This window comes from Sinocyclocheilus rhinocerous, unplaced genomic scaffold (genome assembly GCF_001515625.1).
Source record: "Sinocyclocheilus rhinocerous isolate Xijiao unplaced genomic scaffold, SAMN03320098_v1.1 scaffold1386, whole genome shotgun sequence".
In the NCBI taxonomy this organism is placed as follows: domain Eukaryota; kingdom Metazoa; phylum Chordata; class Actinopteri; order Cypriniformes; family Cyprinidae; genus Sinocyclocheilus; species Sinocyclocheilus rhinocerous.
In genome coordinates, this window is record NW_015660628.1 from 1,186,605 (window position 1) to 1,206,503 (window position 19,899).

The 19,899-nt window shown below is 34.3% G+C and overlaps 1 protein-coding gene across 1 annotated transcript in view; it reads left to right on the forward strand.

Annotated features, from left to right (window-relative positions):
• The window catches only part of LOC107725349 (voltage-dependent T-type calcium channel subunit alpha-1H-like), an 81,620-nt gene that overhangs the window by 48,454 nt on the left and 13,267 nt on the right, over window positions 1-19,899 (forward strand). Inside the window, exons 10-23 of the mRNA XM_016534586.1 lie at window positions 16-673; window positions 5,357-5,706; window positions 7,936-8,087; window positions 8,172-8,357; window positions 9,484-9,601; window positions 13,410-13,494; window positions 13,587-13,774; window positions 15,356-15,694; window positions 15,900-16,000; window positions 16,106-16,229; window positions 17,392-17,460; window positions 17,607-17,791; window positions 19,150-19,276; window positions 19,433-19,558. Coding sequence (XP_016390072.1) covers window positions 16-673; window positions 5,357-5,706; window positions 7,936-8,087; window positions 8,172-8,357; window positions 9,484-9,601; window positions 13,410-13,494; window positions 13,587-13,774; window positions 15,356-15,694; window positions 15,900-16,000; window positions 16,106-16,229; window positions 17,392-17,460; window positions 17,607-17,791; window positions 19,150-19,276; window positions 19,433-19,558 — 2,808 coding nt within the window. The remainder of the gene's footprint in view (window positions 1-15; window positions 674-5,356; window positions 5,707-7,935; window positions 8,088-8,171; window positions 8,358-9,483; window positions 9,602-13,409; window positions 13,495-13,586; window positions 13,775-15,355; window positions 15,695-15,899; window positions 16,001-16,105; window positions 16,230-17,391; window positions 17,461-17,606; window positions 17,792-19,149; window positions 19,277-19,432; window positions 19,559-19,899) is intronic.

The following is a 19,899-nucleotide window of genomic DNA, read 5'->3' on the forward strand; positions in this document are numbered from 1 at the left end:
TTGTTTTGTCCACAGGTAGGCTCCTTCTTCATGATCAACCTGTGCCTCGTTGTCATAGCAACACAGTTCTCCGAGACCAAACAACGTGAGAACCAGCTGATGCAGGAGCAGCGGGCACGTTTTCGTAGTAACGAATCCACCTTAGCTAGCCTGGCTGAACCGGGATCCTGCTACGAAGAAATGCTGAAATACCTCGTCCACATTTGCCGCAAACTTTTCCGACATGCCACACGCCTCTATGGCGAATTATGCCACAAGAGACGCAGGGGTGTGGCCAATCCTAGCAGCTCCCTCCCAGTGGGCGGGACTAATGGATATTGGAGTGACAATGGGACAAAGATGGGTCCGACCCAATACTGTATGCTGCATTATCATCATCCCCATCAGCATCAACATTACATCAACAATGGCATAGAAATGAAAACACTCCATCTCGATAGAGATGCTCAGAATTCCAAAAAGACCCCATCGCTCCCTCTTGCACTACAAAATTTGAAGGGTTTGAGGCTCGGTATGAACTATCCCACCATCCTGCCCTCCAAACTATACGCAAAATCACATACTCGCTCACACTCGACAGGTGGAGTCAAAGCACCGGCTTTCCATCATGGACTCTACGGCAGGAAGATCTCCGTTTGTAGTGGATACCATGATACTTACAAGTTGCAGCACAGTAAGAACATGGATAAGCTGTATTTATCTAATGCAATTGCATTCATATATTAAAGGATTAGTTCACTTCCAGAATAAAAAATTGCTGATAATTTACTCACCCCCATGTCATCCAAACGTAGGCAGAAGTACTGACCCAGTGTTTACAAAGCGAACGTGCAAAGACCCAAAAAGCCCTACCCTACCTTTTTGAACCGAAGTACACAGACAAAGAACTAACCGCGCATTACTTTTTCAACGTGATTACGTAATGCGTGAAGTCAAACAACCGCATCACAGAGCTAGTGCAAGACGAGCATTTGTGGTTAAAAAGTATATGTATATATATATATATATATATATATATTTTCTTTTCGACTGAAGAAGGAAAGACATGAACATCTTGGATGGCATGGGGGTGAGTAAATTATCAGGACATTTTTATTCTGGAAGTGAACTAATCCTTTAAGGTAACACTTTATTTTGATAGTCTACTTTAAACATTCTACTAACTATAAGTAACTGCAACTACTTGTCAACTAACAGTGAGTAGAGTATTAGTAGACTGTCTGCTTCCTATCTGCTAACACTTTATTTATTTATTTATATATTTATTTGCTTTTACATTACATGGTTCAAGGAACCCAATTCCGATTTTCTCCTCCTACGTCAGTGTTTCTCAACCCTGGTCCTGGGCGCCCCCCAGCACTGCACATTTTGTGTGTCTCCCTAATCAAACACACCTGATTCAACTCAGTAGTTCATTAAAGGAAACTCCAGGACCTGAAATGGGTGTGTCAGGTAAGGGAGACATACAAAATGTGCAGTGTTGGGGGGCGCTCAGGACCAGGGTTGAGAAACACTGTCCTACGTGGCACAAATCGGAAATGACCCACGAACGTGTAAGCAGGAAAAAAGCGCATGGATTCCAATATTCTCAGATCGGTTTCGGGCCTTATTCATATGTGGAAATAAATCTGATATGATTTGGATATGTGCATTTGCGTCTGCCATGTAAGCAGACAGATCGGATATTCCCCTGTCAATGCGATTTGTACATCACTGAAAAAGCGACAGTGGTGAATGACGTCAAATCAGGTGGACGCTTTTCTGGGTCAGTAAGCAGTGCTGCCAAGTCTGCGGTTTTCCTGTGGAATTGGACTACTTTTACACTATTGCCACGGGTTGTTTGTTTTTAATAGGGCTGCACAATTAATCGAATTTCTAATCGCGATTACAATTATGGATGCCACAATTACGTAATCGTTCAAAGCGGCAATTAATCGTTCAAAGTCCACTTATGTTATTCTGCACACTTAAGATATGTTTTTTTTCTTTCAACATGTTATCTTAAGGGTTTTTCCATTGTTTTAGTTTTAGTTTTAGTATAACATTATAAACATTCATATTTTTACTTTTTTTATAATTTAAAGAAGAAACAAATCCGATGTATAGTTGACATTTGAGGCTTAATACTATAGAAAAGCACTAAAAGTTTTTCAGTTAGAGTGTTTTCAGCTTGTTTATTTTCATATAAAAATACGGCATGCAGTTGCATCAAACAATGGTATAAACATCATTCAATGTAAATTGTGATAATCGTAATTAATAATCGCAATTACAATTTCAAGGGAATAATCAACAACTATGATTTTTGTCATAATCGTGCAGCCCTAGTTTTTAATCTGCAGGTTAAAGTGATCTCTCCTCCCTGCTATTTCGAAAGAGGTGAACCCCTGAAAAACCCGGAAAAACACAATTGGGCTGGTTTTTGTTTTGTAGACCTGGCAACCATGTCAGTACATTTACCCTGGGTTGTTTCACCATGTGTGTATTGTGAATGCAGATATTGGATATGGGTCACACATCAGAAAAATATAGAATATAGTCAACAAGTCAACTTTGCAAGTATTGCCAAGTTATTCTACTAACCCTAACCCTAAACTAAGAGTCTACTAATACTCTAATGAGAGTTAGTTGACATGTAGTTGCAAATTAACTGCAGTTAGCTGACTGACATGTAGTTACAAAGTTACTTAGTAGAATGTCTAAAGTGGACTATCAAAATTAAGTGTGAGCTATATGAATTGTGGCTTAAAGGTACAAATACTTTTTTGGGGCCACTGTACATAAAAAACATTAAGTACAAGAATTGCAATCTCTGTGCAAAAAGTGAAGTGTTTTGTCCCTGCTGTCATGTTTAAAACTTGACTTTGAGTTTGTGGATTAAGAGTAAATTCTGTCTCTGGGGTTTTAACTTAATAACGTAGATAATGGAATTCTTAATTTTTTTCCTTGGCTTTGCGCACTTGACATGCCCTAATAATTCCAAATTGAACTGAGGGAACCGTCTGAACAAACTCACACTCTGTCTAGTCATTATTTTTGTGCCTCTTGACTTTTGCCTGAAATTACCTGGTGAGGAAGCCTTGGGTTTTTTCAACATTTTGGTCTAAATGTAGTCATAACTTTGATTCGTTTCAGCATCCTGTAGGTAAGGTACATCCTCACCGACACTTCTGTGCAATTGCATTTAATAGATATCATCAGAGCTGGGTAGTAACTGATTACATGTAATATGGATTACATAATCAGATTCCAAAAATAAAGTACTTCTAATTATAGTAGATTACATTTTAAAATGCTCATAATCAGATTACAAGTTACTTTTTATGGATTACATGACTACTATTATTCACACAATGGCAGTACATTATTTATAATTCATTGATTCTCCCGAATTCTTCTTTTTTTTTTTCTTTTAGATTTACCTTTTCAGTTTTCCTTTCTAAAAATCCTATTGTGTCATACCATTTAGCTTTGACTATATTCATAAATGTTGTGTAAATAAATTTGCAAACCATGCTTCTGAATTTAAGGGGAAAAGAGCACCTCTCAAGCAATTAACAAATAATAAATAACAAATAATTATGCAAGTTACTAAACACTGGTGATGTATAGCTATGAAACACTGTCTGAAACACGTTTATTGTTAAGTTTATAACATGTTTGATTTTTTTTAAAAAGTAATTAATAGTAGGCTAATCTCAAAAGTATTCAGATTACATTACCTGAAATTAACCTAGATTACGTTACTAACTACAGTTTTCATCATGTAATCTGTATTCAGTAACAGACTATAATTTGCAAGTAATCTACCTAGCTCTGGATATCATAAAAGTTTAGTGGTCAGGTTGCCCTTCGTCAGGTATGGATAACCAACTTTGCCTTTTTATTTTACAGTGACGTGTTTTGAATGCCAGCAGCCATTAAAAATTCCAACAGGAATTCATTTAAGATTAATTTAAAAAATAAATATTTACATCAGAATTTGGAACCGAAATAATTCTAATGCAAAATTTCATATGGAGTTTTAACATAACACAAAACATTTTTTATGATTAACAATAGGAAAAAATAGCAAGGAAATCCTTATTTTGTAATAAATATTGTACAAAATCCTTATTTTGTAATTTTGTATTGATGTACAGTACTGTTCAAAATAGTCTGTAAGATTTTTTTTATGTTTTTGAAATAAATCTCTTATGCTATTAAATGTAATTACAATTTAAAATAGCTGTTTTAACATTTTAAAAAAGTTATTTAATTCTTATGTTGGCAATTATGCATGATACATTACAAGCTTATTTGATGCATATAAAGTTTAAAGAACAGCATTTATTTGAAATAGAAATTTTTTGTAACACTTTAAAAATCTGTCACCTTTGATCAATTCAATGCATCTCTGCTTAATGAAAGTATTCATTTCTTTTTTTTTTTTATCTTACTGACCACAAACATTTGAGCGGAAGTCCTTTTTTTATTTTTATTAAAACAGATAGTTTGTTGGGACACCTTTTAGAAAGCCAGTAGCATTTAATTTCACAACAGTTTGAAAAAATCCTATAGCTCCCCTAGTAACCATATTATCCCAACACAATAACAGTGGTGACAAAAAGAGTAAATGGCAGAACGGTGATTAAAAAAAATCTTAGAGAAGTCCAGTTTGATCCCATTAGGGTAATTAAAGAATTGGTGCCAAATTGTGATTTAAAAAATTACTCGCAGAGTCCTGTACATATTCCTTTTTGACTGGGTTTGGTGTCATCAGTTAATATACCATATATTTGAAATGAACTAATATTGTGAATTTCATGTAAGAGATCATTGAAGCTCAGGCACAGCATATGGGTCATAAAAGGCAGATGCAGACAGATTTTGCCCTGATTATGCGAGAAGGACAGTATCGATCACTATTATCAAAGCAAATCACAATGTTGTTAACTGTAATCAGGTCACTAATGCATCACTGGATTACCTAATTATCAGGTTATAGCACAAAATATTTTATGTAACAGGGAGGCTGGGGCTAGTTGTCACACTATTTACTGCAGTGAACATTTACATTTTACATTTACATTAATGCATTCATCAGATGCTTTTATACAAAGCAATTTACAAAAGCAATTCGTTACAACCAACAATATTCGTAAAACGCAATACCAGGTTTATTAGACAACTACTGTAGATTAGGAAGCAAGCTAGAGAGTAGGAGTAGATTTATTTTTGACAGTCAGTTTCTGTATAGACACATAGGAAAACATTGTAGCAAAGCATTTGCGTAAATTGGACTTGGACAGTTTTTGAGACATCTAGCCCCAGCCTTCCTGTGTGTGATATTAAATACTGTCGTCCTTCACTGCAGGTGTGTATCCTGGCACGTGCTCGAGTGTGTGTGTGGACAGCAGGGTGGGACTGGTGTCTTCAGAGTCGTCCTCCTGCCCAATTTGTGCCCAGGAAGGCGATGGTGTTAATTGCGACTCCAACAGTGAATCGGACCCAGAGAAACAGGGGCCAGACATCAGCTCAGAACAGAGCAAAAGAAACCAGGATTTGGATGAAAAGGAGTCTGGGAATGAGAACTGTGTGTGTATGTGTGTTCATTATGCCAGAGCCATTTTGAGGCGGATTGTGGACAGCGAGTACTTCAACAGAGGGATAATGATAGCAATCCTTATCAATACACTCAGCATGGGAGTGGAGTACCATGAGCAGGTGAAAATAATACACTCATTTACACACACCTCACACATGAGATTAATTAACATCTGAGCTGTTTCTAATAAACACCAGTGATTTTCTAGTTATCCCACATATAGGTCTCAACAGTTTCACAAACTACTCAGATTTGCCTACGCTACATACGCCAAAATAAAAACGTGTAACTTGATTATAATAGTATTTAAATAAACTATAATTAAAAGAGGAAAACTTTTACACAAAATTAAATAAAGCTTAAAAAATTAAATAAAACTTTTTTGATTATAATAATAATAATACTTATTACTTAATAATAATAATAATTATTATTATTATTATTATTTAATATAGTACTTTACAAAAACATAATCCTTATTTTCAATACAGCAACACCAGAACAAATCCTTCTGAACATACAATAATAATTATAATTAAATAATAATAATAATTATTATTATTACTATTATTATTTAATATAGTACTCTACAAAAGCTTAATCCTTATTTTCAATACAGCAACACCAGAACAAATCCTTTTGAACATACAATAATAATTATTATTATTACTATTATTATTTAATATAGTACTCTACAAAAGCTTAATCCTTATTTTCAATACAGCAACACCAGAACAAATCCTTTTGAACATACAATAATAATTATAATTATATAATAATCAATATAATTATTATTATTATTTAATATAGTATTCTACAAAAGCTTAAGCATTATTTTCAATACAGCAACACCAGAACAAATCATTTTGAACATATAATAATAATAATAATAATAATAATAATAATATATTAGTAGTAGGAATAGGAATAGCAATTTTTAAAGGGAAATATTATGTTTAAAGGGATTTGTTCCAGTTGAAAATGAGGACTAAGCTTTAGTTGAGTACTTAAATAAATTATGTAATTAAATGAATGGATGATGTTAGATTAAAAAATAATAACAGTTGCAATTTCCAGTGTGTCTGTGTCATTTTGGATCTGAATCCATTGCATCTGTGCAATTTGTTTGTGACCAAACATTCATGTTGGCCTAATTCAAATGGATTAAATTTATATTCAATTTATAGTTTTTTTTACAAATTTAAATTGATTGTGTGCCTCAAAAGTAAGTTGATTTAAAACTTACTTAAAACTTTAAAAACCCAGAATACTTTCTCCTGGTAAGTTTAACATCTAATATGTAAGAGGAAACGTATTAACATATAAGAGAAACCACCATAATGAATACCTCAGTTAATCTCCTGAAATGAAATTGTGACTTTAAGCAATACTGTTTTCCTCTAGTGTCTGTTTTTTTGCTGGCACATACAAATAAATCCCCCAGTGTCAAAAACACTCATTGTAACACAACATGATCCCACAGCGCTGTGTTTGCGGTGTGATTCTATGCATGTTTTTGGCTCATATTGCATTTAATTAACCCCCTTGGTTAGGATTAGTGTGTCTGTGTGAGACTGAGAGGAGTCTGAGATTAACCGGTTTGAGGACATTCACACTGTTGCCAGGGAAATGATTATTTACATTACACTAGACGCGGTTAATAACAGCGCTCGCCTGCTCTTCCTCGGCAAGAAATAAAGCCTCATGGAGAGAAAGAGGAGAAGCATAAATATAATGTCATGACAGTAACAACACTGTAGTTTAGCTTTTGTAATGTATACATTCGTGTCAGCAGCGTATGTGTTACAGATGTGAATGCCTCAGATCACATGACTTGTTAAGAAGAAGTGTGCTTTTTTTGAATTTTTTTATTTTTTTTTATTTTTATTTTTTTTTTACATACAGGTTCACATAAATATACATTAGGTGTTACTAGTGCTGTCAAATGATTAATCGCGATTAATCGCATCCAAAATAAACGTTTTTGTTTACATAATATATTTGTGTGTACTGTGTATATTTATTATGTATATACAAATACACAAGCATACAGTATATATTTTTAAAAGATTTACATGTATTTACATGTGTATATATTTATATAATTTATATTAAAGATCAATATTTTTAATATATAAACATAACATATTTTTCTGAAATATATACACGTATGTGTGTGTATTTATATAGACATAATAAATATACACAGTGCACACACATACATTATGTAAACAAAAACTTTTATTTTGGATGCAATTAATCGCGATTAATCGTTTGACAGCACTAGTTGTTACTATGATGTATCACAGAAAACTGGACTAATATTGTATATTCGTTCTCTCTTTCAGCCGGATGAGCTGACAGACGTGTTGGAGATCAGTAATATTGTCTTCACTAGTTTGTTTGCGTTAGAGATGCTCTTGAAGCTTTCGGCCTGCGGTTTGTTCGACTACATCAGCAACCTCTACAACATCTTTGACGGGATCATCGTTATCATCAGGTTCTGTGCTGTTCTGTTTGCTGTACATTTGTTGTAAATACTGTGTATTTTGACCGCACACGTTCTGTCTGTTGGGTTTTACAGTGTGTGTGAGATCGTTGGACAAGCGGACGGAGGGTTTTCGGTTTTGCGGACGTTTCGTTTGCTCAGGGTGCTAAAGTTGGTGCGGTTCCTCCCGGCTCTGCGCAGGCAGCTGGTGGTACTGATGAAGACCATGGACAATGTGGCCACCTTCTGCATGCTGCTGATGCTCTTCATCTTCATCTTTAGGTTTGTATGAAAGTTCCATATAAGAAGTACTGATTGAAAGCAAATGAGCCTTACTATACTATAGTGTTAGTTGTTATTTCCCTGTTGGTTTTTCAGTACTTTTGAAGGAATATGATTGGTCATTCATTTCATTTTAAAATGTGAACTCAAGAAGTCACATTTTCCAAGCTCAACATTATTTCATTATTTCAATCCCATCACAGCGATTTTGTGATTAATGTACTCATAATACCAGTGTTATTTAATACATTGATATACTGTTTTATTTTTTTAAGATTTTGAATTAGTTTTTTATATTTTCTTTTTTTTTTTCATTTTAATTTCAAGTTTTAGTAATTTTGTTGGTTTTGGGTTTTAGTTTTAATTCATTTAGTTTTAGTTATTTGAGTACTTTCAACTTAAACTAAACAAAAATGAGAAATGTTGCCTTTGCATAGCTATTATTTGGTAACACTTTATTTTAAGGTCCAATTCTTGCTTTTAACTAGTTGCTTATCAGCATGCAGATATTAGATATTAGTATCTGTAAAGCACATATTCTGCATGGCCATATTTTAGGTCCCTTTATCCACCCCATACCTAAACTTAACAACTACCTTACTAACAATTAATAAGCAAGAGTTTATTGAGGGAAAAAGTAATGATTGTTTTTTAATAGATTTTAATTAATTTAATGATAATAAAGTCAAGTAATCATAATACATAATATTTATTCACCTTTAGTGTACATTGTCATAATGGATAATTTTGCCCCCTAACTAGCACATGTCAGCCTTTTACATAGTATTTTTAGGAAAATAAATACATTTGACAGTGAAAGTATGATATTTTAGCTTCAATAAAAACTAAATTATTTTATTTCTTTGTTAATAACACATTAAAATGTAATAGGCATGAAAGGGAACTTGCAATTTTAATTAAAAAAAACTAAACAGCTCTTTCAAATAATCTGACTAAAGTTCTGTATTATAATAATTATTATATCAGTTGTAAGTTGGAGTCAAATGTCACTGTTACCTAGGAATAACCCTGATATTCTTACATTTAATGCAGTGTATGTTGTTAGTTTTGCAACCTTTTCTCATGTCTGTCCATCCCTTTTTTTCTCTTGTCTTCTGTGTTTTAGTATATTGGGAATGCATCTGTTTGGGTGTAAGTTTACTCTGCGTTTGGAGAATGGAGACACTGTGTCGGACAGGAAGAACTTTGACTCACTTCTCTGGGCCATCGTCACCGTGTTCCAGGTCAGAAGATTGTCCCTAAAAAACTATTTAATAAGCAATATATGGATGTTACATTCTGATAACAGGTAGAAATACTTCAGGGTAAAATATAGTTCAGTCATGAAACTCTAGATGGCGCAGGCTGATGGGGTGTTAACGTAACTGATGATATTCAGAGAGTTAAACGACTTGGCACAAGCTGATTGGTTAAAGACCAAATACATTACATTACAAGACCATAACATTGTCATATCCATCACCATGCTAAAATGTTCAGAGAGTTGTCATGATTGAACTACTTTTTTGTGCTTAAGTAACAAAGGTCCTCTTTAATGAAAGATAAAACACTACACAACTAGTTTTTGAAGCTGCTGTTCCTGAAATCCGCACATTTTGCTGACCACCAAGGGTCTGTAGGTCACTAAACTGACGGTTGAACTCATTAAAATCTTACAGAGAGTTGTATTCATAGTCCAGAAATAGCATTTTTAGTCTTCAGAGGCAAGTTTTGATTAAATACTCACTCCTCAATGTAGGAACAGCAGCATTTTGCAAAAATGCTGAGGCAAGGGATTGTGGGTATTTAGCCTCCCCTAAATGAAGTAACAAATCCTTGGGTGTCAGAGCAAAACAGCCATTTCTGAAGCCATTTCAATTATTTAAATAATTTGGTTTTACACTGTTTAAGTATTTAAACAAACCTATATTTTTGTTCTGCCTTCTAAACATTATTATATAATACGGCTAAATGCTCAAATCCTCTTGCGGTCATCTCTGTCTATTAGGCAGCGGCTCAGGTTTGCTGTATATGAATGTATGTGTTTGTGTGTGTGTCAGTTGGACTTTTAAGACTAGGATTATTTAAACTTCTACAAGTTGTGTCAGAGTTGAAATTGCTGAGGTCATCGAAACCTGCCCTATATTATTGCAGACATGATGAGGTCATCAGACCTCTCCCTGCAGTATTGGGTAGTGTGATGAGGTCACCGGGAGTGACACTTGTGCGAATACTGATATGGTGCTGTATTAACTCCAGGCCCTGAGGGAAGCCATCGGAGTCAGGGTTTCTTCGGTACCGGGAGCCTTTAATTTCCCTAATCTCTATTTCTGTCGGTGTGGGTGGGAGTGTGTGTGTGTGTGTGTGCAGTGTTTCTGTGTGTGATTTCAAATGAACAATGAGTACAGTATATGCTTTTTCTTGAAATGTTTTGCTTGAAAATTGTGCTTGTTATATCTTTCTTTAAAATAAATACCAGTTCCTTTGATATGTTGTATCTAATGCAGTGAGACTGTACATTTTGGCTTAAAGTAATAGTTCACCCTAAAAATGGAAATTTGCTGAAAGTTTACTCTCCCTCAGGCCATCCAAGATGTAGAGGAGTTTGTTTCTTAATCTGAACAGATTTGTAGAAATGTAGCATTACATCACCTGCTCACCAATGGATCCTCTGCAGTGAATGGGTGCCGTCAGAATGAGAGTCCAAACAGCTGATAAAAACATCACAATAATTCACAAGTAATCCATACCACTCCAGTCCATCAGTTAACGTCTTGTGAAGTGAAAAGCTGCTTATAATAAACAAATCCATCAAGGCATTTTTAACTTCAAACCATTGCTTCCATCTAAAATATGAGTTTGTTTGAGATGTTGCTTTGTCCAGTGAAAAAGTCATCTTGTATGAATCAGGAGAGAAATGTGCACCGATCAAGTACATTTACAAGTGAAAACAGTCCAGAAAAGTTGTAAACAAATATCTCTTTGGATTTTGATGCGAGAGACAACAGGGGATGGACTTTCACTGAAGGAAATGGACTGGAGTGGTGTAGATTATTTGTGGATTATTGTGATGTTTTTATCAGATGTTTGGACTCTCATTCTGATGGCACCCATTCATGGCAGAGGATCCAATAATGAGCAAGTGATGCAAAATTTCTCCAAATCTGTTCTGATGAAGAAACAATTGAATGGCCTGAAGGTGAACACATTTTAAGCAAATTTTCATTTTTGGGTGAACTATTCCTTTAAATTTCTAAATTTTGGGGGGTCTACTACTGTAACTTGCTGAAACTACTTCCTCTAGTTTGCAACATCTGCTCGAATCCTCTGCACGACTGAATTAGATATGGCCATATTGCATTTAATTGAGTTTCCAAGAGGGAATTTTTCATGTTAAGAGTAAGATGCTATCGGAGGACTAGAATTATTACACTGTAACTCAATTACAGCACAGTAACCATTATGCACACCATGAAAAAAAAGGGGTTTCCTTTGAGCGCACATGGGAATGAAGAAAAACACGCTCTTGTTTCCTTTCGTTATTGTTGTCACATCAAAGAGATTGATTGTGTGGATTGGTGTATGTTTGGTTTGTGTGTGTAATTTTCATGTAGATGAGACTCATCTGCAGTGTATAAGCACAGACGCCGAGCTGCAGCTGGTGTGATGATGTGTTTCATAGGAAAACGCTTTCACTCAAACCTTCTGTTCTTCCTTTTTTTTCCTCTCTGTCTTTTATCTCTCTCTCTTTTGTCCTCAAGGTACAAATACCACACACATACACAGTGGACACTTTACCTACTCCCACAATACTCAAATACACATTTACGCACACTTTTCCGGTTGTTACTGCTGGATATTGCACATTCTCATTCATTCCTGCTTTTTTGCTCCTTATTCCATTACTCTTTATTTTTTCACGTATTTACAATAGGAGATTTTGGAGTATAAATCAGCAAATCTCAATGGCTGTTGCTTGTGTGACATAACCCATCTAGGAAGTACACAACCTGGTTTGTTTTGGTACTGAACAGCTAACTTTCACAATAAAATCTATTCCTATTGGATTTATTTCAACTGAAATATCCTGTTTCACTCAAATAAACACCTTATAGAAGTAAACTGGGTCTGAATGCTATTTCATGTTGATTTTAAATGCATGAAAAGATAAAGTTACTTGCAGGATTTCCCCCCCTATGCAAACAGTATTGACCTCAAAACAAATAAAATATTAGAATTATCCCTTTTTTTACATCATACATTAATATTCATTGCAATTGCATGGAATTTTAAAAGCAAACATTCACATTAAATGTTTTCTTCATTAAAAGTGGTTTCACTGTAGACTCATTGTTTTTATTGCCTTTTTTATTTGGGTTTATTTGGGTTTTGAGCAAAACAGAACCCATCTAGCCATAAATATAACCAAATATGCATAAATCAATAAATAAAATTACAAAAACTATATAAATAAATTTATAAATCATATTTAGTCACTTACATGAATCACACTATTTCGAAAGAAAAAATAAAAGTATAAATAATAAATAATACATGATTCTTATTCATTCCTGCTTTTCTCCCTTTTTTGTTTTTTTCGGTCACTCTTTATTTTTGACATATTTACAAGCGGAGATTTTTGAGTATAAATGATTGAATCTCAGTGGCCATTGCTTGTGTGGCGTAATCCATCCAGGAACTACACAGCCTGATTCATTTTGGTATTAAAGCACAATAAAATCAATTTCTAATTTAATTCTAGTGAAATATCCTTTTTGAATGGGTCAGAATGCTGTTTCCTGTTGATTTTAAATGCATAGGCAAAGGAAGTTCAATGACTCGCAGGAAATAGGACGAGGACAACTAAGTTAACTAAGCATGAGATTAGAAGGTAGAGAGTTGCATACCCTTGAAAGAGCAAATGTAATTGTGTTTGTTCTGCATTTATTTATGCTGGCGTTGTGTGGATTTGGGTTGATGTGAAAATATGATGATTCATTATTATGAATTCAAAATTTTAGCCTTTAAATGTCATTTCTGTTTCTCTTTCAGGGTGATGCTAGCAGATCAGACACTGATGATGACATGTCGTCTGACTATGGGGATGAGGACAAACTGAGAGAACTGCTGAACTCAGGTGTGTGTGTGTGTGTGTGTGTGTGTGTGTGCGTGCTGTTTATATGTTTATATGTGTTTTATTATTTTATGCTAATCTCTTGTTGATATTAGGATCAGAGATGAAAATGCAGACATTATTCCCCATCTCAAACGGACACCTGGAACCTCGGGCATCCATGCCACCTCACAACACACATATGCAGCTCAACGCCACACCCAGAACTGAGGTGTCACACATCTACAGCCAATCACGGCGCAACAGCAACACCTCCACTGAGCCGCATGACCAGAGATCCCTGGTGAGGAGTGAATGTTACATATAAACCTACACAAATAGTGTTAGTCTCATAACATTTGAATTGATGTTTTGTTCTATATTCAAATTAGAATGATCCCTTTTAAGGCTTTTCACACTAAACGCAAACTTTCACCAGAAGATTTTTTTCTTCTTCGTTAAAGTGGTTTAATTATGGCATCTTATTGTTTTTATTGCATTTTTTTTGGTTTGTTTGTTTGATTGGAATCTATATCTATAACTTCATCTGCTGTTATATTTTATATATTTTTAACACCATTAAACTGGAAAAATTAATCGCCTGTGTTAATGCGCCTGTGTTAATTTAGACAGCACTAATGTATAGATTAGGGCTGTCAGTTTAACGCACTGGCCCCGCCCCCAGATCTGTACATCATCTTACATTTCATACAGTTGACTGTTGACAAATATGATGCAGGGCAACAACTCCATAAATGCAGTTATGCCGTAAAATTCAAGATATTGGTACAAAAAATGGCCCTGTATGAGTCTCATATTTATATCATACGATAAGCAATATCACACGAGCAGGGAGATCAATATCACACACTGTGCTGTTTGTCCTGAATACCACGAGTTTAAAAGTGTTTTAATAGCCTACAACAGTTCAGTAAATAAGAAGCTGATATTGTATTATATTTCAAACACAATATTATCTGTTTTTGCTCAATTTTGCAGAGAACATATTTCTTAAAGCCACAGCAGAATTGTTGTGCATCTCTGAGCAACACGGAGGTGTTTAGTTTATGAATGAATACACGTTTTGAACGAATCGTGTGAACCAATGATTCAAAGGCTCATTCATAAAGAGAGCCATTTACTTCATTCCTGAATGAATCAGCCGTTTGAACGAATCGAATGAATAAATGACTCATAAAGACTGCCACCTGCTGGCAGATGTAGTTTCTTATTTAGATTATCATTTAAAAAAAATAAATAAAATAAAATAAAATTTATAAAAATAAAAACATTAAAAGGATAGTTCACCCAAAAGATTAAATTTCTCTCATCATTTACTCACCCTCATGTCGTTTCAAACTTTCTTTTGTGGAACATAAAAGAAGGTATTTTGAAGACTGTTGGTAATGGTAACAAAGACAAAGACTGTTTGAAGACTTTTTGAAGAGTTTTGTTTTGACTTTCATTGTATGAACAAAAAATACTGAGATAAATTATCTTCCTTTATTTTCCATAATTTATCTTAAACTTTTTTGTAGCCTAAATGTTTATGTGTAATAAATTTTATGTTTAATTAGATTAAATATTTCTTTCTAAAGCTACAATTTGTAATGTCTGTACTTGATACTTGATCTCATTTAACACAATAATGGCTTTAAATTATCTATGTCACAGTCAAATTTAATTTGCGATTAATTAGATTAACTAATCGACACATCTAAATTGTCATATCTAAGTGGTTATAAATTCTCCATATTGTCCCTCTCATTATTGTATATGTGTCAACTTATTTCTTTTTTATTTTTATTTTTTTATTTTTTTCTGCCATACTCCACCAGTTGTTGCATCCTGTGATAATCAGCTACAGTTTGTGTGTCTGTTGTAGTCCAGCCTTTGGGGAAGTCGCCGCTCCAGTTGGAACAGCCTTGGCCACGCCCCCAGTCTAATGAGACGTGCTCAGTCAGGGGAGTGCGAATCGTTACTTTTAGGAGTGGGACAGGACAGCATGGATGACAGCCAATCAGAAGATGGGAAATCCAGCAGGACTGGCAGTCTGGGCGGAGTTTCGTGTCTGGGGTCGTTTGATTTTCCAGAGCTCCTCCAAGTTCCACGCCCATATTTGGAGTGTAACGGCAGAATAGATGGAGGTTATCCATCCTCTCCCAACATAACACGTCCCGATCCACCATCCACTCAGTGCGCAGATGATGATGAATTTGAGGAGGTGGGGCCTTGTCTTTAATCATTTTTTATTATTCATTATACCATTACAGTATATCAGTCACGTAGATTAGATATTCTTGGCATTGTTAAATATTGCAGATATTATAGAAATATTACATATGTGCTAATATATTTTCTTAGAAAATATGCATTTCTATTCTTTGTTTTCCTTATGCATGTTTTTATTATGTTTATGTTTCATTTAGAGCTGGTGTCTGATTGTGAAGAGACTGTTGGAGCCTTATAAACCCCAGTGGTGTAGAGACCATGAGGATTGGTCACTTTACTTATTTTCGCCCCAAAATAAGTGAGTGCCAACACAGCAGACCAACCAAACACACATATAAAATGAATGCTGTGCTTGCACATTTCTATGCTATTCACACTGCTCTTCCTCTCTCGTTCTCTGCAGGTTCCGTATGCGCTGTCAAAAGGTCATCACTCATAAGATATTTGATCATATTGTGCTGTTTTTCATCTTCCTTAACTGCATCGCAATTGCTCTAGAGAGACCTGACATCCAACCTGACAGCACGGTGAACACAATCACAACACTCATTCTAGTGCTATCATCAAGCTCTATTATATATGCATGCAACAGTTCAAAAGTTTGGGGTGGGGAAGATTTTTTTATATTTTTGAAGTCTCTTCTGCTCACCAAGGCTGCATTTATTTAACCAAAAATACAGCAATATTGTGAAATATTAGTACAATTTAAAATACATGTTTTCTATTTTAATATATTTTAAAATGCTATTTATTCCTGTGATGTTAAAACTGAATTTTCAGCATCATTATTCCGGTCTTCAATGTCACATGATCCTTCAGAAATCATTCTAATATGCTGATTTGATGCTTAAGAAACATTTCTTATTATTATCATTGCTGAAAGGAGTTGTGCTGCTTAATTTATTTTCAGGATTCTTTGATAAATAGAAAGTTCAAAAGAACAGCATTCATTTGAAATATAACTCTTTTGTAGCATTATAATTGTCTTTACGATTACTTTTGATCTAATGCATCCATACTGAATAAAAGTATTCATTTCTTTAAAAATTGACTCACAATTTAATTTAAAAAACATTCTTTTAAAATTACTCGAACATTTGAACAGTAATGTACATGTCACTGTATTATTGAAATTACTGAAATCTGATGCATTCAAAGCCACTGTAAAATAGCCGATAAATACATACCTATGATCACACAACAGTTAAATTCTATATTAATGGCCAAATCTATATAAATATTGTAAATTTATCAGACTTATGAACTGTATCACTTGGCAGAACTTTACATTTACAATATTTTAGTAAATTTATAGAGAATTTTTAAATGTAATCATTAATATACTTTTATCATAATAAATTATTATGTGGGTTGATATTTTAAACTGATTTCAGAACTGTATGATTCTACCCTTTTGAAACATTTTAAAGTTGCATGTAACCTATAAACCCATAAACAAACTGTCCTAAAAAAAATTCCTGAATACAAATTTAAAATTGTAATATTCATTATATCTCAGTCATAAAAATTCTGAAAAAAATGTGAAATAATTATTTATTTTTTTAAGTGAAATAAATGCTGTAAAAAATTACTGAGTGACTTAAGTAGCTGCTCTTTTACTGGCCCCTATGTGGTGCATTTGTTGCCACTTTAAATTACATTTTCACTATTGATTTATTTGTTTGACAGGAGCGGATGTTTCTTAAAGTGTCTAACTGCATCTTCACTGTGATCTTTGTGGCTGAGATGACTGTGAAGGTAGGAAATTAATACAATATTAATTAAAGGCATACATTTTAGTTTGGTTGTTTTAACTTTTTATATAACTTTTTATATACTAGTAAAAAAATAAATATGACATGCAGATGACATTGATTATGATTGCTATTTTGTTGGTGTTGCAGGTGGTTTCTCTTGGGCTGTATGCTGGTCCAGGCTCGTACCTGAAGAGCAGCTGGAATGTTCTAGACGGCCTGCTGGTATTTGTGTCTATTGTGGACATCCTGGTCTCTCTCGCCTCCTCTGGTGGGAACAGAATCCTGGGTATCTTGCGAGTACTGCGACTGCTCAGAACACTAAGACCCTTGAGGTAAGACTCTCACTGAAGGTGTGTATGAATGAGTAGAAGTACATTAAGTCCTCTGGTGTAGGCTGTTGTAATATTCTTAAAGTTGGAATTCACTCAACTTTTTTCCCAAGCAACACAAAAGGAGATGTTTAGCAAAATGTTCACACTGCTCTTTTACAATATAATGAAAGTGAAGTGGGACCAGAGCTGGTGAACTCCAAAAATGCTCAATAAATGTTGTGTATACAGTACAACTCCATTTCAATTTTCTGAATTTTGGCAACCAAAAGTATTCAGGTGAAAGTGAATTTTCCATTTTGGCTGAAACAGTTTTGGAGAGCCGAAATTTTTGACTGAAACGGTGCTGAAACTGCTGGACTGACAATATCGATTCTCAATTTGAATCAGTCTTCAGTTTGATGAACCAAGATTGTATTCTATGCTTTTATTTTATGTTTTCAGGTGATGCATGAACAAAAGTTCATTAAACATTGTATTTATCAAGTCTACAATCCAAAAATCCTACTGAACTTTGTGGGGTTGTTTTACTTTTAAAATGAAACAAAGTCTCAGCTTTCAAATTTTGTCAATTTTATAATGAAATATGAAAAAATAATTGAATGTATGTTTTAATAAATCTGTCATAAAAACAAGTTTTTATTACAGATAACATTTAAATGTTCATGTTTCAGCAATGAATTGGATTATAAATTATATCAGTGATATAAAAACTGACTTAGGTGTAATTTATGTGTAATTTAATTGCTTATACAGTATATAGAACTCAGTTTTTTTATTTGAGTTTTAATTATTAAATAAACTTTATTTTCCGTTTCAACTTTTAGCTAAATGAAAACTTTAACTTTGGTTTTGGTGTTTCAGTAAAAATTAATTATGGTGCATCACCGCTCTTAAATCATACTGTAGTTTTGTGTAAGGAATAGACCTAAATTATATTTAATATGCTGAAAATCTTCCCCTTTGCCAAATCTTTCAAATTTCATTTGCTCTTCAAACCAAAAGCTGCATCTCACCAGACCTGACTTTGATCAGAAGAAAAAATAAACTGTATCCCTACATTTTAATAATACTGCTGTCCATGGTGCTGAAACCACATTTCATCTCTTGCTACTGTCAGGAAACTGTTCCTTTAGACACATCTGAACAAAACCGGCAACTCTCAGACAGAGAGATATTCTGCTGAGCAGACTTACCTATTAATTTCAAGGCTAACACTAGAGAACATCTCGTCTCGTCAGCTTGTTGTGCAACACTGAGCCCTTTTATTAACACACGCTTTCTAGTTCAGTGGTTTTGCATTGAGTTCAGATATTGTTGCAACACCAAATATGCATTTCTTTGTGTGTTTGTGTCATCAGGGTCATAAGCAGAGCTCCTGGACTGAAGCTGGTTGTTGAAACATTGATCACATCTCTCAGACCTATTGGAAATATTGTGTTGATCTGTTGCGCTTTCTTCATTGTCTTTGGCATTCTAGGAGTTCAGGTACACACATATAGCTAGTGTCTACATTTCTAAAAGAAATTCAGTTCATTTTTATTTATGAAATAAAATCACAGATCAGAGCTATTGCTTGCTTTGTAATTTGTCGTTTGTTTGTATTAATGTTGTCTAAATGTAAGGTATTTTTCTTTTACTCAGCTCTTTAAGGGGAAGTTTTATCATTGTGAAGGCTTTGACACTAGAAATATCACCAATAAATCCGAGTGCCTGCAGGCTAAATACAAATGGGTCCGTAGGAAGTACAACTTCGATAACCTGGGTCAGGTAGGACACTCACAATCACTTACACACACTCATATAGACGTAGACATTAAGGGGGAATTCATGAAGAATGAATTATGTCCACCGGTAGTGTCTTTTATTAAAAAATCAACCTTCTCATTTGCCCTTTTTCTAAACCATCAAGCAGCCCATTATATTTTAGATTCAGGTCACACAAGCACATTTTATCAAGATGACAGTGTTCTGGTGGACAGTGTTTCTCATTCCTGTTCTGTTGTTTCATATGTGAAATCTGTGCTATTTTTAGTTTAGACCTGCAACTTTAATACCATCATGTAATTAACTGGCTTTTTATTTTGTCCACAAGTCAGTACATAGTACCT